General features: G+C 40.9%; 1 protein-coding gene across 5 annotated transcripts in view; it reads right to left on the bottom strand.

Annotated features, from left to right (window-relative positions):
• Positions 1-18,639, bottom strand: part of bsna (bassoon presynaptic cytomatrix protein a) — a 141,213-nt gene extending 122,574 nt beyond the window's left edge. For all 5 annotated transcript variants that reach the window (XM_027167080.2, XM_027167079.2, XM_047799816.1 and 2 more), the window contains exon 1: positions 18,308-18,639. In XM_027167080.2, the coding sequence (XP_027022881.2) occupies positions 18,308-18,477 (170 nt within the window). In that variant the 5' untranslated portion in view covers positions 18,478-18,639. The remainder of the gene's footprint in view (positions 1-18,307) is intronic.
• Between the last annotated feature and the right edge of the window lie 270 nt (positions 18,640-18,909).

Raw genomic sequence — 18,909 nt, 5'->3', positions numbered from 1 at the left:
ACAATAGGCCCCTGTGGCACAGTCTAAGCTTTGTCCTTAATGGCATTTTTTCCTTGCATTAATTTTACTTTTATACTTTTAAAGTTACTTGAGTAAAAAGCTTGAGTTGATACTTCAACTTCTACAGAAGTCTTTTTAAACCCCAGTATCTATACTTCTACCTGTCTAATGAATGTGAATACTTTTGACACCACTGGGTAGATCATTGCAACAGAAGAGTGATAATCGACACTATTGGGAATCATTGGTGGTCCCCGTACTTGGCTAGCTCAGTAGGTAAGGCATTGAGGGTGTGTCAGACTAGGTCACATCCCAGAGACTTTCTGGACAGAAGGGAAACGGTACATAGTTGTTGTAATTGAAATGTTTAGTAGATGGCTGGAGGAAGTGGTCTCAGTTAGTACTGAGGCAAAGTCATTGGATAGGTTTTTGTATATAGGTACAATATCCCCAGGTTTCACATCCCAGATCAATTAAGCTCAAATAACAGCCCCCACTTCATCAACAGATTAATTCCATTGGTTTTTCATCAAACACAAGATAAAATGCGTTTATCACCGTGTCACCCGGCGTAGAGTCTGCTCTAGCACAAACTTGAATTGGGTCCAGGCTCTACTGTTGGCATTGATGAAAATATGTTCACAAACAAACCACACCACTCATCTGACACCACAAGAAATGACTCTAACAATGACTACAAGCCATATAGGCTTAAACTGATGGTTCCTGCCAGTCGCACCCAAGCTGAAAGGGCGGTGTAGCCCTTACCAGGGTCCTCAGAATCTGACATATCTTTAGAAACAGGCACACCCCTTACAAAACACACAGAGATGTCACACATGACTCCTGTAGTGTTCACAAGCCCAGCTGATTTGATAAGCAGCATTGTCACCCCCTAGCCATACTCCACCGTCCTGTTCTTTTTGGGGATAGAACTGCTAAGCTCTGCATCAGGACCCCCTCTTCTGCTCCTCTGGATCAAGTTCCTACTGCTCATCTAGATCAAATGGCTACCAACCCAATATTGTCCTCACCAAGTGCACATTTTTAGATAATAGTCTTTAGTGCACTTAACAGTGAATTTGAACATTGGGAGGCCGTAGGCTTCTCACTGTCCTAACATTCCCATAGACTGGAAAGGAGAACCTGTAAGCAGGTTCCAGAGAAGCACCACACCCTAGCTGAAAGTTCATCAGCAGCATGGTCAGTCCTTCTTCCAGGAGTATAGGTACACAGAAACATGAAATAGATAAGTTTGGGCTTCTGAACACACACATGCACACAAAAAAATATCTGATGTCTCGCTCTAGCAACCATGTATAGACCCCAGGGCCCTACACTCATTTTCTTAGATAATTTGATAATTTGCAGATAACTTTCAGACCTATTGTTAAATTTCGATATAGCGTTCATTGTTGCAGACTTTAACATTCACGTTGAAAATACAAACGATGCATTAGGATTCACGTTTATGGATCTACTAAACTCATTTGGGCTTAAACAAAACATCATTTTACAGTTTTTTACAATCGCTATGACAGTTTTTTCAATACATTTAACAAGTTTCCTAAACTCTTAACATGGTTAGCACAACATCCGTCATTTTAGACTATACAGTTAACACATTTCTTGTTGCTTTGGAAAAGGAACAATATAGAACAACACAAAGAAAGAAAGAAAGAAAGAAAGAAAGAAAGAAAGAAAGAAAGAAAGAAAGAAAGAAAGAAAGAAAGAAAGAAAGAAAGAAGCCTGCAGGAGGGAGAGGAAGACGAGTACCAGGACAAGGGAGAGGAGTGGAGCAGGACAAGAGAGAGGAGTTAGAATGCGAGGTGGCGCTCAAAGAAGGACCAGAGCTAGGGTAACTGATCAAAGAGCTAATATCATTTCATAAACCACGGGCTATCATACAGAGAAGCTGGAGAACGAGTACAGCCAAATCTCAGCCGGGACACAGTGGCATCCATTGTTTGTATTTTCAGAGAAACCAACCAGTAGGATATTGCTTCTCCTATAGCAAAGTGTAAATAATTTTTCCATTTACTGTATTAGAGTAACTGTATGCCTCTGGTCTCTTATATGTAACTGTATTTTGTCCCTCTAAGGATTCAATGTCTACCTCCCTCAGGGGGCAGAGGAAAGCTCTTGAATGAAGAACAGTAACTTGCTATTGTCAACATGGTGATTGCTGACAATGAAATAAAACTGAAGGACATTCAGTCCAGAGTTGTAGAGGACAACCTTGTCTTTGGGAACATTGCAACAATCAGCATAACATCCATTTCTCAAACTCTGGCTAAACACACAGTCGGAATGAAACAACTACAGTATACAAAGTTCCTTTTGAAAGGAAAAGTGAGCGCATCAAAGAAATCCGTCACCAATACGTCCAAGTAAGGTTATGTAATTCCACCATTCCCGTGCAATCACAGCCTGGTTTGACGCCCATCCAAGGATGATGTCCCATTTCCTTGCCCCTTACTCCCCTTTCCTCAACCCCATTGAGGAGTTTTTCTCAGCCTGGAGATGGAAGGTTTTTGACCATCGTCCACATGACCAAATGTCTCTCCTGGATGCAATGAATTCTGGTTGTCAGGACATCACAGCTGAACACTGCCAGGGGTGGATAAGGCATGACAAAAGATTCTTCCAACGATGCCTTGCCAGAGAAGATATCAGGTGTGATGTGGATGAGAACATGTGGCCAAATGCGGAAGACCAGGCAGATTAGAAGATTACTTTGTTTTTTTACAATTTTTTTTCAGTCGCTAACAAGCGTTTGTCCAAACAGTTGTCACATTTTCAAAACTCTAAACACAATTAGCACAGCATCAGTCTTTTGTGGCTATACCATTCACACATTTCATGTCATTTTCACACAATATGCAATCAGTGAACACATTTCCACAATGCTTACATTTTCTTAACAGACAAGATATACCTCCCAACAAAATTATGGATTGTTTTTGTAATATTCACGAATGTTAACACACAACATCCCACAATAGCAAAAACAATATTCCAAACCTTAGATACAGTATAAAAACCTCTGCTTCTGCAATGATATCAGTTCAAAAACAATATATCTCAGCTGATAATAAACAAACAATCACCTCCATTATTCGCATCTTTCAACAAACCAATAGGTAAGTATTGCATTTTACATGGAATGTTTCTATTCTCACTTGACATGACAATAAGGTCATACAGTAATGCATATGTTGATTTTTTCCCCCTCTAAAGAATGCAACATCTTCCACCCTCTGGGGGAAGAGGAATGATCCTCAATAATGATCAAGAGCTTGCCATTGTAGAAATGGTTGTTGCAAATAATGCAATAAAACTGCATGAAATTAAAACTAGAATTGTGGAGGACCATGAGATATTTGGCAATATAGAAAGCATCAGCCTCACAACCATTAGACGGACATTGTCCAAACACAGAGTGCGGATGAAGCAGCTCTACACTGTTCCATTTGAGAGGAACAGTGAGAGAGTCAAGGAGCTACGACGACAATATGTCCAGGTATAGTGTATATTCAATTCAATGTCCAGTTCTATAAGCTTTGCACTTTGCAAGTAGGAAACCTACACAGTAATAGGTTACAGTATAGTATGGTATACAGTAATGACATGATATACATAAACTTTGTTTCAGAGAGTTATGGAATTGAAGGCCAACCAGGCCCCTCATGAATTCATTTACTGTACTTAGATAAGGCAGGATTCAATCTATCCAAAAGGCGTCGACGTGGACGAAATATAATTGGAAAAAGGGCCACAGTTGATGTGCCAGGACAGAGAGGGGCAGAAATTACCATGTGTGCAGCAATGGCAAATGCAGGATTACTCCTTCACAGATGTCGGGTTGGACCCTATAATACAGAACGCCTCCTTGCCTCTCTCAATGATCTCCACCAGCGCCTGGTACCAGAGCAGGATCAGGAGGGTGAAAAGATGAGGACATTTGTAATTACCTGAGACAAAGTTGCTTTCCATCATTCGCAAGCAATAACAGCATGGTTTGAAGTCCACCCAAGACTGGTAAGTCTCTTCCTTCCACCTTATTCACCTTTCCTCAACCCCATAGAGGAGTTCTTTTCTGCATGGAGGTGGAAGGTTTATGACCATCAGCCACATGACCAGATGTCCCTCGAAGCCATGGATGCTGGCTGCAGGGACATCACAGTTCAAGATTGCCAAGGGTGGATCCGACATACCAAGCGATTTTATCCCAGGTGCATCGCCTTGGATGATATCAGATGTGATGTTGACGAAAACATGTGGCCTAACCCTGAAGATCGCAGGGATTAGATACATTGCAGATATTTTGTGCTATTTTTAGTTCCCCCCTTCTTATCTGGGCTTTTTGCTGTTTTGTTTTTTGTTTTGTTTTTTGTTTTTCAGAATGCCTTATATATGATATTTTGTTCACTGTAAGCAATACTGTAAAACTTTTTCTCTTCTATTATATTGTGTTTCTACTGTACCTCCTTTAGTAAACAGTAAAGAAAAAAAATAACTGATTTGCTTTTTACTGGAATGTGTTTGAATGTGAACATTACTGTACATGTGGACATACCGTTCCCAACTTAGACATTTTGTGTAAAAGGTGGATTGCATGTTACCTGAAACATAAAAGTCTATGCAGTTTTTCTAATGTCAACAATAGCCAGTATTTTTAAACCTGGTGTACTTTGATTGACTGCATATACCTTGTGAAGTGAAAACAAGTGTTATTCTTTGACAGAATAATTTCATTTTGAGTCAGATTTCCAGTGTTTCGGTAAAGTTTGTGTGTGCAGAGAAAGATGTGTTCTGTTTTGAAATGGAGAGTTAGTATATATTTAACAAAATGTGTTTTTGATAGGAAAATTATCAATTTGGCCAATTGTGTTTTGTAGGTGTAAGTCTGTGTTAAGAGTTTAGAAAAATGATCTTAAGTATAGGTAAGCGCTTGTTAGCGATTGAAAAAACTGTAATACACTCTGGATCAAACTTTAAAGTCATCTAAAAGTTTGATAGCTAAACCACACCGACAGACACCTGAAACAAAGGGAGTTTTTCCCTCCAAAATCCTGACCGAAGTATTGGTCATCTCCCCAAAGATGGGTGGAGTTCGCGACCTTTAAATTGTCACAAACACCACTAATCCGTGGTCAGACTTTCGGAACAGCTTCAAGACGACTCCATCTTCCTTCAAAGAAGCTTCACTTCCAAGAACAACAACTGCTCTGATCTTCAGGAGAACTTGGAAGAATGTCTGACCCCACCCTAAATGACTTTTCAGAGATTTCTCCGTTGCATCTGGACTCTTGTGCAGTAAGCCAATGCAAGTATCCGTTTCCTTTACCAACCAATTTAGATGCATAATTTTAAGTAGTAATCTTTCATTGAATCTTAAGGTGAATTTAAGTTTCTGTGACGATTTCCCAGTTAGGGTGTGATTTAATTTTGAAGTTTAAGCTTGCCATTCCTTTCCTTCCTTTCTCTAGTTTCTTCTTTCCAGTCTCTTCCTCCCTTTCCCCAATTTTAATTTCTTTTGTTTTATTTTATTTTAATCCTCGTTTTCCCTATTTCTTTTGTTTGTTTGTGTAGTTAGTTTATGTTGTGTTTGTCTCATTCATTAAATGCCATATTTTTGTGCCAAATAAGTGATTGTCTCTGAGTATCGCTCACAAATTAAGGTATCTGCAATATCTTGTCTGAACTACATGCTGTATTGAGTTAATTTAATTTAAATTACGTTATACAGTAAAAGGAAAGTGAATCTTTCTTGGCCGGGAAGATACCTCCTTCTTAGAATTAATAAAGGTACACGGCCTGTTTGCTGGACGAACAGACCAAATAAGTGTAACCTTAATTCCAGTACCGTTAATTTCAACTTAGGTTAAAATATTTAGAAGTCACTATAACACGTTATAGTTACTTATAAATATTTACCTTGCTTCGCGAGCCAAAATCGCTACACCTCCATTATTCGCATCTTTCAACAAACCAACAGGTAAGTATTGCATTTTACATGGATTGTTTCTATTCTCACTTGACATGTCAATAAGGTCATACAGTAATGCATATGTTGATTTTTTCCCCTCTAAAGAATGCAACGTCTTCCACCCTCTGGGGGAAGAGGAAAGCTCCTCAATAATGATCAAGAGCTTGCCATTGTAGAAATGGTTGTTGCAAATAATGCAATAAAACTGCATGAAATTAAAACTGGAATTGTGGAGGACCATGAGATATTTGGCAATATAGAAAGCATCAGCCTCACAACCACTACATGGACATTGTCCAAACACAGAGTGCGGATGAAGCAGCTCTACACTGTTCCCTTTGAGAGGAACAATGAGAGAGTCAAGGAGCTACGACGACAATATGTCCAGGTATAGTGTATATTCAATTCAATGTCCAGTTCTATAAGCTTTGCACTTTGCAAGTAGGTAACCTACACAGTAATAGGTTACAGTACAGTATGGTATACAGTAATGACATGATATACATAAACCTTGTTTCAGAGAGTTATGGAATTGAAGGCCAAGACTGGTAAGTCTCTTCCTTCCACCCTATTCACCTTTCCTCAACCCCATATAAGAGTTCTTTTCTATATGGAGGTGGAAGGCTTTTTGCTGTTTTGTTTTTTGTTTTTCAGAATGCTCTTATGTATGATATGTTGTTCACTGTAAGCAATACTGTAAAACTTTTTCTCTTCTATTATATTGTGTTTCTACTGTACCTCCTTTAGTAAACAGTAAAGAAAAAAATAACTGATTTGCTTTTTACAGTAATGCGTTTGAATGTGAACATTACTGTACATGTGGACATACAGTTCCCAACTATGAAATTTTGTGTAAAAGGTGAATTGCATGTTAACTGAAACATTAAATTCTATGCAGTTTTTCTAATGTCAACAATAGCCAGTATTTTTAAACCTGGTGTACTTTGATTGACTGCATACACCTTGTGAAATGAAAACAAGTGTTATTCTTTGACAGAATAATTTCATTTTGAGGCAGATTTCCAGTGTTTCGTTAAAGTTAGTGTGTGCAGAGAAAGATGTGTTCTGTTTTGAAATGGAGAGTTAGTATATATTTAACAAAATGTGTTTTTGAGAGGAAAATTATCAATTTGGCCAATTGTGTTTTGTAGGTGTAAGTCTGTGTTAAGAGTTTAGAAAAATGATCTTAAGTATAGGTAAGCGCTTGTTAGCGATTGAAAAAAGCTGTATTATAATTCCAGTGCTTTTTCTGTTTGTATATCTTGCAGTAATGTCCTTTTGCAAATAAAGTCTTTACTGCAGCAATTCTGTGTCTGTATTTTTTTTTTTACATAAACTGTACATTTTATAAAGCTACTCTGAGATGGTCATTCATTTTTTGTATTGAATTTCTGCAGCAAAAGAAACAAAATGCATGCATTTACTAAACCCAACAAAACAAAAATGTAGAGAGGCTTCAAAATAAACTACAGTGCAAAACACAATCTATGATCAATACAATATACTGTCCATTGTATAAGGGCAGACCTGACACATAAAATAATGCAGTTTCTGTAATTTCAGCTGATGAAATTTTTTCTTTTTTTTGTCATTGTGTTATGATTGACTAAATGTTCCTGTTGGAAGAGAACATATGTTAGGTTTTTGAATAATTATTTGATTTTGTTTGCACTGTTTTGTTAGACATAAAACATGTTTGCAGTGTTTTGTTAGATATAGTGTATTGTGTTAGTTTATTATTGTATTACGAAAATTAGTTTGGGGGTTTAGTTTACAATGTGTGATTTTGAGCATGAAATTAACCGTTTCCCCTCCTTGAACCGCCACCTTATTGTGGTGGAGGGGTTTGCGTGCCTGAATGATCCTAGGAGCTATGTTGTCTGGGGCTTTTTGCCCCTGGTAGGGTCTCCCAAGGCAAACAGGTCCTGGGTGACAGGCCAGACAAAGAGCGGTTCAAAAAACCCTTATGAGTGAATTAATATCAAGGTCCGTGATGTCGCCCGGTAAGGCGCAACCAGGGCCCCACCCTGGAGCCAGGCCCGGGGTTGGGGCTCGCATGCGAGCGCCTGGTGGCCGGGTCTTGCCCCCACGGGGCCCGGCCGGGCTCAGCCCGAAAGAGCGACGTGGGGCCGATCTCCTGTGGGCCCACCACCTGCAGGAGAAACCATAAGGGGCCGGTGCAATGTGGATTGGGTGGCAGTCGAAGGCGGGGGCCTCGGCGACCCAATCCCCAGACAAGGAATCTGGCACTAGGGACATGGAATGTCACCTCGCTGGGGGGAAGGAGCCTGAGCTGGTGCGGGAGGTTGAGAGATACCGACTAGATATAGTTGGGCTCACCACCACACACAGCTTGGGCTCCAGAATCCAACTCCTTGAGAAAGGCTGGACTCTCCACTACTGTGGAGTTGCACATGGTGAGAGGCGGCGGGCTGGTGTGGGCTTGCTCATAGCCCCCTAGCTCAGCAACCATGTGTTGGAGTTCACCCCGGTGAATGAGAGGGTCGTTTCCCTGCGCCTTCGGGTCGGGGATAGGTCTCTCATGGTCATTTGTGCTTATGGGCCAAATGGCAGTGTAGAGTACCCGACCTTCTTGGCGTGTCTGGAAGGGGTGCTGGAAAGTGCTCCGACCGGGGACTCCGTCGTTCTACTGGGGGACTTCAACGCTCACGTGGGCAGTGACAGTGAGACCTGGAGGGGCGTGATTGGGAGGAACGGCCCCCCCGACCTGAACCCGAGTGGTGTTTTGTTATTGGACTTCTGTGCTAGTCACAGTTTGTCCATAACGAACACCATGTTCAAGCATAAGGGTGTCCATCAGTACACATGGCACCAGGACACCCTAGGTCGGAAGTCGATGATCGACTTTGTGGTTGTTTCATCTGACCTCCGGCCGTATGTCTTGGACACTCGGGTAAAGAGAGGGGCGGAGCTGTCAACTGATCACCACCTGGTGGTGAGTTGGATCCGATGGCGGGGGAGGAAGTTGGACAGACTTGGCAGACCCAAACGCACTGTGAGGGTCTGCTGGGAACGTTTGACAGAGTCTCCGGTCAGAGAGATCTTCAACTCCCACCTCCGGCAGAGCTTCAATTAGATCCCGAGGGAGGTTGGAGACATTGAGTCCGAGTGGACCATGTTCTCCACCTCCATTGTCGACGCGGCCGCTCGGAGCTGTGGCCGTAAGGTCTCCGGTGCCTGTCGTGGTGACAATCCCCTAACCCGGTGGTGGACCCCGGAAGTAAGGGATGCCGTCAAGCTGAAGAAGGAGTCCTATCAAGCCTGGTTGGCTCGGGGGACTCCGGAGGCAGCTGATAGGTACCGAAAGGCCAAGCGAGCTTCAGCCCGGGTTGTTACGGAGGCAAAAACTCGGGTCTGGGAGGAGTTCGGTGAGGCCATGGAGAAGGACTATCGGTTGGCCTTGAAGAAATTCTGGCAAACCGTCCGGCGCCTCAGGAGGGGGAAGCAGTGCCCTGCTCACACTGTTTACAGTGGGAGTGGGAATCTGCTGACTTCGACTGGGGACATCCTTGGACGGTGGAAGGAATACTTCGAGGATCTCCTCAACCCCACCGACATGTCTTTCACTGAGGAAGCAGAGGGTGGGGGCTCAGTTGTGGACTCGTCGATTCACCAAGCTGAGGTCACTGAGGTAGTTGAGAAGCTCCTCAGTGGCAAGGCACCGGGGGTAGATGAGATCCGCCCTGAGTACCTCAAGTCTCTGGATGTTGTGGGGCTGTCTTGGTTGACACGCCTCTGCAACATCGCATGGAGGTTGGGGACAGTGCCTCTAGACTGGCAGACTGGGGTGGTGGTCCCTCTGTTTAAGAAGGGGGACCGGAGGATGTGTTCCAACTATAGGGGGATCACACTGCTCAGCCTCTGGAAAAGTCTATGCCAGGGTACTGGAGAGGAGAATTTGGCCGATAGTCGAACCTCGGATTCAGGAGGAACAATGCGGGTTTCGTCCCGGTCGTGGAACACTGGACCATCTCTATACCCTCGCCAGGTTGCTGGAGGGTTCATGGGAGTTTGCCCAACCAGTTCACATGTGTTTTGTGCATTTGGAGAAGGCTTTCGACTGTGTCCCTCGTGGTGACCTGTGGGGGGTGCTCTGGGAGTATGGGGTCCGGGGCCCTCTGTTAAGGGCTGTCCGGTCCCTATATGACAGGAGCAGGAGTTTGGTTCGCATTGCCGGCAGTAAGTCAGACTTATTCCCGGTGCATGTTGGACTCCGGCAGGGCTGCCCTTTGTCACCGATCCTGTTCATTACTTATATGGACAGGATTTCTAGGCACAGTATGGGGCCGGAGGGGGTCCGGTTTGGGGACCACAGGATTTCGTCTCTGCTTTTTGCAGATGATGTTGTCCTGTTGGCTTCCTCAAACCAGGACCTTCAGCGTGCACTGGGACGGTTTGCAGCTGAGTGTGAAGCGGCGGGGATGAGAATCAGCACCTCCAAGTCCGAGGCCATGGTTCTCAGTCGGAAAAGGGTGGCTTGCCCCCTTCAGGTTGGTGGAGAGCTCCTGCCTCAAGTGGAGGAGTTTAAGTATCTTGGGGTCTCGTTTACGAGTGAGGGAAGGATGGAGCGGGAGATCGACAGGCGGATTGGTGAATCTTCTGCAGTGATGCAGTCGATATACTGATCTGTTGTGGTGAAGAAAGAGCTGAGCCACAAGGCAAAGCTCTCTATTTACCGGTCGATCTACGTTCCTACCCTCACCTATGGTCATGAGCTTTGGGTCATGACCGAAAGGATGAGATCCCGGATACAGGCGGCCGAAATGAGTTTCCTCTGCAGGGTGGCTGGGCGCTCCCTTAGAGATAGGGTGAGGAGCTCGGTCACTCGGGAGGAGCTCAGAGTAGAGCCGCTGCTCCTCCACATCGAGAGGAGTCAGCTGAGGTGGCTCGGGCATCTGTTTCGGATTTTGCAAATTCCCCATTCTGTTTAGGGGGAGATATGTAGTAATTCTAAAGCTCTACCTTTCACAAATAATAATGGTGCACATAAAATGAAGAGTCCTGTGTGTGTGTAAAACATTTTAGAAAACATCAGTTTTCAGCAAGCAAGTCTACACTTTCACCTACAGTATAATTCATACATATGCATGCAAGCCTGATAAATATCTTAATAATCATATAGTAAGTTGGTCCAAAGTGTGAATCATTAGAAATGCATAAAATTACCATTGTGGGACAGAATGTTAATGCTAATGAATGCATTTTTTTTTATTATAGTTTTATTGAAGTCTTATTAACAGTTAAACAAAACAACAATAGAGCCAATCAGTCAGCACACACAGCATACAATCAAACATATTAATAACTATATAACAACAATGCATTTTAATATGAGAGTGACTGTGGAAAGGCAAAGGGCAAAACATAAACAGGTCAGGGTTGGGGTCTCACTTGTTCAAGTAAATCCCACAAAGGGGCCTATGTCTGCCAGAATAATTCGGATTTGTTCTGCAAGTCATGTGTTTTCCAAAGGGGGAAAATTAACTACTTGTGCCAAACACATCTCCAAAGTCACCTGTGGTGATGACCATAGAATAAGTATACATTTCTTTGCCAAAAAAGTAATGAAATTTAACAAAGAGTGTGAAGCAGTAGAGAATTCAAATGATGTTTTGCAGTTAAGTAAATATATAGTAGGAGACATAGTGAATTCTCTGGCCAGCATCTTCTGAACCATATCATGTGCCTCATGCCAAAATAGTTGAAAGTTCTTATAGTCCTAGAATAAATGCACCCATGTTCCTGTTTCAGATTTAAAACACAGCTTAGATACATTTGAGTACATTTTATGGAGGCATACTGGGGAAAGATATGCCCTGTACATGAATTTAAAGTTTCTCATGATCAGAGCTTGAGGTTCATTGAGGAAAAACCACCTCACATATAGAGAGCCATTCGTCATCAGTTAATGGTTGGCCCATATCCCTTTCCCAAATCTTTCTTAAAGGATTTAACAGTGAGGAGGTTTCTGATAACCAAGAATACAGATAAGAAATCTGACCCTTTAACGCCCCCCAGCAGAAGAAAGCTATTTTCAGTATCAGAGCATTCCAAACGAATTTCCCCCATCTCATTTCAGACAATGAAATGGCATAGTTGAAGAAATTTGAAAAAATCAGTTTTAGTAATTTGGTAAACCATTCCGAGCATTTCAAAAGATTTAAATATCTTGCCTGAAATTAAGCTGGCTAAATTAAATATACTTTTTTTCTGCCCAGGTCTGAAGGCCAATATTGGATAATGAGGCAGGGAAATCAGGATTCAAAGTGATTGGGGATTGCATAGTCAGAATCCTGGGGACACTGAGATACTTTCCGACCAAGCCAAAAGGGTGTTAAATAACAAAAGGTTTTAAGCTACTGGGGGGACCTCTCTAAAGTTATCAATAAATGGGAGAGATGTTCGTTTAAAAAGGCTTTATGTTTGCACCTTCAACTTGGAATGAACTACAGACATCACTAAAGCTACAGTGTCTAATTTCCTTTAATGATTTTAAACATTATGTTAAATCTATAGAACATGAGTCCATTCACACTTGCAAATGTTTTAATTAATGGCACTTTTATTTCAATTGAAATGCAGTTGAGTTGTCTTTTGCCGTTTTGTTCTGCTATTTTGGCCAGGTCTCTCTTGAAAAAGAGATTCTATATCTCATGTATGAGACTACTCTGGTTAAATAAAGGTTAATCATGTTAGCATTCTTGGAGCACAGGCAAAGGATTCCATACTGACCCACAAAGATTCTGTATCATTTAGAAACTATCTAAGCGTTTGTTTAATCTTGTTTAATCTTCTACCTTGGCTTGAGAAGGGAAGTAAATTTAATCCTAGTTTTTATTATTATTCCATATAAACCTACCAATAGCGGTGTTCAAAAAAGTTCTGATTCAAATAACAGCCTATTTTGAAATACATTGAAATTAAGTAAACGGGGAAGCACATTCATTTTAATTGTGTTAATTCTTCCAAAGAAAGATATTGGTAAAGAGGTCCACCTAGTCATGTCTTGTTTGAGTCTTGCCATTAAGGGTGAGTAGCTCTGAGAAAATAAATCCTTTAAATCAGAGGTTATACAGTATGTATGCCCAAATAGAAAAATCCAGAGTCAGTAATGTGAAAGGGACATTGTGGTTCAACAGTTTGTGGGGTATTTCAAAACATGGCTTTTGATTTCCCTAAATTTACTTTATATATAGTAAACTGACTAAATTGATTGATTGTCTCCAACAAACCAGGTATGGAAAATTGTGGTTGCTTTAAGTAAAGGAGGACATCATCAGCCATCATCCCCCGGATGCCACTATGCATGCGAATACTTTCTGCCAAGGGTTCGATGTTCAAGGCAAAGAGTGGTGACAGGGGACAGCCTTATCAGCAGCCTCTTTGGAACAAAAATCCACTTGATAGTAAACCGTTAGTGTTAACCACAGCTGATGGGCTATAGTAAAGAAGTCTCACTAGTCTGATGTAGTTAGCGCCCAAATTGAATTTGTACAACACTTGAAATAGAAACCTCCACTCAACCCTGTCAAATGCTTTCTCAGTCAAATGGTGTATTATGTTCAACAGGTGACGCATATTGTCTGAACCATAGCGAGATTTATTAAATCCAGTTTGGTCTAGTTTAATGACCTTACTGTAGGTAGGATTCTCTCCAGAGGATAAACTAAGGCTTTGGCCACAATTTTGAAGTCTACGTTAAGTAAATTTATTGGGTGATATGAGGCACAGTATCAAAATAGCCACACCATGTTTATTTGATGAGAATGAACTAAAATATACCTGACTAATCCAGTCTCATTTGAGCTTTAAATGACAAATGTGTCTCCTGTAAAAGTGCACCTTTTACAGGAGATGAAATAATTACCTTTTCTCTCTTCAAGCATGTTAAAATTTTCTTTTTTTTAAACACATTACCCATGCGCTTCACATTCAGGCATATATCAGTGCTGTTTAAAGTAATTGAATGCTGTGGGCTGACAGAAGTAAGACTGAGACAACATAACTCTGTAATACGATTGGCTATCCTAAACATAAACAAAAAACCCCACCACCAATACATTTACATTTACATTTACAGCATTTGGCAGACGCCCTTATCCAGAGCGACGTACATAAGTGCTTAAATCTCTAGCATTGAATACATTAATGCTGGCTCACTAGGTTACATACTTAATACCTCTGCCGATAAGTCCAGGAAAAAGAGTAATGGGGCACCACTATGTTTTACCTGTTTTTTTCCTAGCAGCTCTCAAAACTGCATCTATTTCTGGGTAGCGTAAAAATGTCACAACACTCCTCAGTGGTGCTTTTGGTGTGGCCTGATATGGAAGGGGGGTTCTATGCGCTTTCTCGATCTCGATGACAGGGGAGTCTGCGGGAAGCTGAAGCCAAACCGGAAACATAGCCTGTAAAAATGTAGTCAGCGATTCACTGCCTTCCGCTTTCTCAGGAAGCCCAACAATCCTCGTGTTTTATGGCGACCCTGGTTTACCAGGCCGTCCACTTTAGCTTGCAGTTGTTCCACGGTAGCATGCAAATTAGCCATCTGAATTCTATGTGTACTCCATGTGTCTTCCAGCATGGAGATCCATTGCTTGGCTGTATTTACGCCGTGACTCAGTGTCAGTGACTTGTACAGTGATGGCAGTGAATGCATTCTCAAGGACTGCAACAGAAGAAGCAATATTTCCCAACTGACTATCAATACCACTATGAGCCTTTCAAGTCATTGTCTGATACCTCTTTAATATTTTGTTTTGGTTGTATAAATCAGGCTGGGTGTGTCTCTTTGTGGGGACTTGTAAGGTCAGTGTGCCCTGGCAGGGAAGAAAGCATGTCTAAATATTCAGCCAGCACCTTAACAACCTCTTTTCTACTGGACACAAATAGATGTTTTTAAACTTCCACAGTGTGATCTCAAAGGGTCCTTGTCATGGGTATAGTACTTTGAATTTGGATTTCCTTTAGTAGGTAAAATTCCTAAATTCTGTGTAGTGAACCTGCTCATATACCCTGATATGTTGGAATCTCCTTACGAAAAAATGGCTAATCACAGAGGCCTGGTCAAAACATTTTTTTAAATTATCTTTGTGTGACTGCACCAAAGAGAAATCAGTAGGGGGATAAAAGGAGATAGTGAGGGATTGTGAGAACTGATTGCTTGCCCCATCTTAGTCAACCTGATTAAGAAGAAATGTCATCTTCTGGCAAGGGCAAAAACCTCACACTGTTTTACTTAGTGATACCGATCCTTTCTTAAGCCCACTATTACTGAACAGAGCCTAACTAATCTGGTCATAGCTCCAGTGTCCTTGATTTAGTGCTAAGCTAAGATTACTATATGTTCAGTCTATTGTGTGTAATTCCCCTTTCTTCCAAAGGTTTCATTCAGGTTCCCCACTTTCCAATCACTGTCTAAAATCATGCAGGTGGGTGGATATGTGTACTTATTTACATATTAGTCTCTGTAACTAAGTTTGAACTTTATTTGATTTAATTGTATGAGAAACTGTTTTTAAAAAAAAGTGTACAGGTAGAAAGGAAAAATTAAGCATATATTAAACTGCAATTATATTTCCACATAATTATCCAACCAGTAGTTCTAACAAACAAATCACCCAACATGTTATTAATTTAACAATTTACACATTATGTTTACACATATATATGTGATTAGCCTCTTTGACCATTTGCTAAATATACCAGTTGGGAACAAAAAAAAATAGTATGCCTAAATATATGGTAATCTATGCAAACTCAAAGCTGTATTATGTATAATACAATACTGTTCAACAATATTGTCGCTGTAGTTGTTGTTTTATTAAGTATATAATACTTGGTGATTCTTCTAAAGGTACACTCAGTGATTTGGTGAAAGAGTGTGGAAACAGACTGTTCTGAATCATAAGCTTTTCAAACTGACAGCATTGTCCTGACTGGTTGGTGGTCCACGCCTTCAGCTACCAAAGTGTAAGAATATTGCCACATATGACAAAAGGTTTTCTGACTTGGAAATCACAGAATATAGCTTTAAAGAAGCCTCATCTGTTATTCTAATCTGTTGGTACTGGCCATGGTGCTGAACCTCTAGTTTTATATATACAAAATGCTTTTAAGTACACTGATGATATAGTCTATATTAAAGCAGATGCAAGATTGTGTAATGTAAACCATAAAGAGTTATAATGGCAGTAATTCTATGTGCAACCTTCCATTATAGACTAACATGCATCACATAATAGCATGCTGACAAATGGTAGATGATAGCTAGCTAGTGGGAGTGACTTAGCAAATGACCAAAAAGGAAAAGAAAAGAATATTACTGTGAACAGTATACTGCTTATTTATGACAACCAGTTTTACCAGTAATAATACAAATGCTATCATTAGTCACATTTAAAGAACCTCAGCTTTTTCATGTGGCATCACATGCTTCCCTTTTCAAATCTAGAATCTCTGCTGTAAGAAGGTCAGCATTACATGGCTACACTTAAAAACCCACAATGGGTGCATTTTCCTTGCTAATAGACATGGATATGCTCAAAGAGGCTAAAGAGATTTCAGCATTTGCTGAGGAAAGGCACTGAAACATCTAGTGAATACTATTCAGGGAGGGGGGGGGGGCTCTGCTTCTTTTCACGGCTCACTTGATTTGTGAGCTGCAGGCTACATGATATATTAGTTAAGGGGGAGTGCATCATTATAAAATGCCAAGCCCATTTGTGGTAGCTGAATTAATCAAATCATTTTTACGGAAATAATAACTGTCGCTTAATTCTGCTTATGCCAGTATTGAACCAGGCATTTCTCTATCAATCTAATGTTTATACTATAACACAGTCTACACTTTTCTCTCTCAATCATCCTTGCGCTGTCCCATTCTCCATGAGTTAGAAAGATTAACAATTACATTAAATTTTATCCTTGACAGTAATGGTTTTATTATTATTTTTATTGCTATCATCATCATTATTATTATTATTATTATTATTATTATTATTATTATTATTATTATTATTATTATTATATTAACAGGGGTTGTTGTCATGGGTGAGAGTAAAATGTTTTATTTTTATTAATGTTTATTTATTTTATATATATATATATATATATATATATATATATATATATATATATATATATATATATATATGCACACACATTAAACAAGTTAAGCAAATTTTGTAATATTATGGTTTCTTTGCATGATACAGCATCACATACTGGTGTAGTGTGCAGTGTACAGAAGCCTATATTTATTTTAGTCTTTAAATTCAACTTTTGAACCCATCCATGCGCAGCACGCCGTGACGTGTTCTCATTACCGGAACAAACCAGGTGTTGAAACAAATGTTCAAATCGCACCTGAATGGAAGGGTGGACGGATGACGCGCGGGCTCGCAAACACAAAGAGGAGGAGCGCGAGCGATCATGCAAGAAACCTTGCTCGTTTACGTGTATATTTTTTCGGTGTTGTTTCCTTTTCCTTCCAGTCTTTTAAGATGATAATTTCCGATCCACAGATTTCTATTAGATTCGTCAGTAGGGTGTACGGTTGTGACTAAATAAAGAATAAAGATGCCCAGAAGAATAACGTTGATGCTACGGAGACATACTGTAGCAAGCGCTTTTCATTCTCTCTCTCTCTCTCTCTCTCTCTCTCTCTCTCTCTCTCTCTCTCTCTCTCTCTCTCAGTCACTCACTCACACACACACACACACACACACACACACACACACACACACACACACACACACACACACACAAACACGCACTACAAATAGCGCGTCAGCATCAACTGTATCCTCCTGCGGAAATCTTTCCACGCATTTGTCACATACAAAACTTTCGTCTAAAATCATTTTTACGTCTCTTACAATGAAAGTAACCATTATGAAAAACTGTATACATCAACATACCATAGGGTGTTGAAGAGTATACAAACGAAATGCAAAGAATACTCACGTGCATGCACGCACACACACACACACACACACACACACACACACACACACACACACACACACACACACACACACACAAAACGACGATTGAGGGCGTTGCGCGAGCGTAATTCACTGGATAGAGCGGAAGACAAGGACGTGCCACTTCGATAAACCTAAACCTACACAAGAACTTGCGCGTGACGCTATGCCTTCCGGCCATGACTAGGCCTTTATAATCAACGGTAGAATCATATACAAATTTGGGAAGATTTTCTTTTCCGACCTGATAGTCTTAACGATAGTTATAACGGGCGAAAACATCGGTAATCCATGTTTTCCACTTTACCTGTTCATCGACGCCCCAGTTACCATAGCAGCTCCACCACCGGCCGCAGCGCCATTCACGGGCTTGATATGCTGTCCAGAGACCGTTGATGCTGAAACGGATCCTGGAGCTCCCACCACACCAAGCACCGAGCCCCCTTCCCCGCCTTCGAGGCTGGCTTCGTTGCCCATTGCCTTTAGGATTCAAATCGACCGAATAGCTCGAGTTTTAACGTTTTGATTTAAAATACGTAAAAAAAAAAACTAAAAAAAAAACCGTGGACTCAAATAGGATGCTTGTCTTCCGCCATCATCCTCTCGTTCTAAGCCTGAACTGGTGCTGAGCGCGTGAGCTGGAGGAGGCGGGAGTGATAAATGAGCACGCGCAGCTGATGCGCATCCACCACTACACACACGCGCGCTTCATGCACACGCCTTTATACATACATATACATGTATACACATATATGACTACACATATAACAAAGAGAAATTTAAATTACTACTTTTACTAAATTACTACTTCTACTAATTACTACTTTATTTTAAATCTCTGATTTCGTTAATGCAAAAGTATGTATTGTACAATTACAAATATATTTACCCAAATAATGAATTTAACGA

This window comes from Tachysurus fulvidraco, chromosome 14 (genome assembly GCF_022655615.1).
Source record: "Tachysurus fulvidraco isolate hzauxx_2018 chromosome 14, HZAU_PFXX_2.0, whole genome shotgun sequence".
In the NCBI taxonomy this organism is placed as follows: Eukaryota; Metazoa; Chordata; class Actinopteri; order Siluriformes; family Bagridae; genus Tachysurus; species Tachysurus fulvidraco.
Note: the sequence above shows the minus strand (reverse complement) of the source record. Positions and strands in the feature narration are given on the sequence as shown.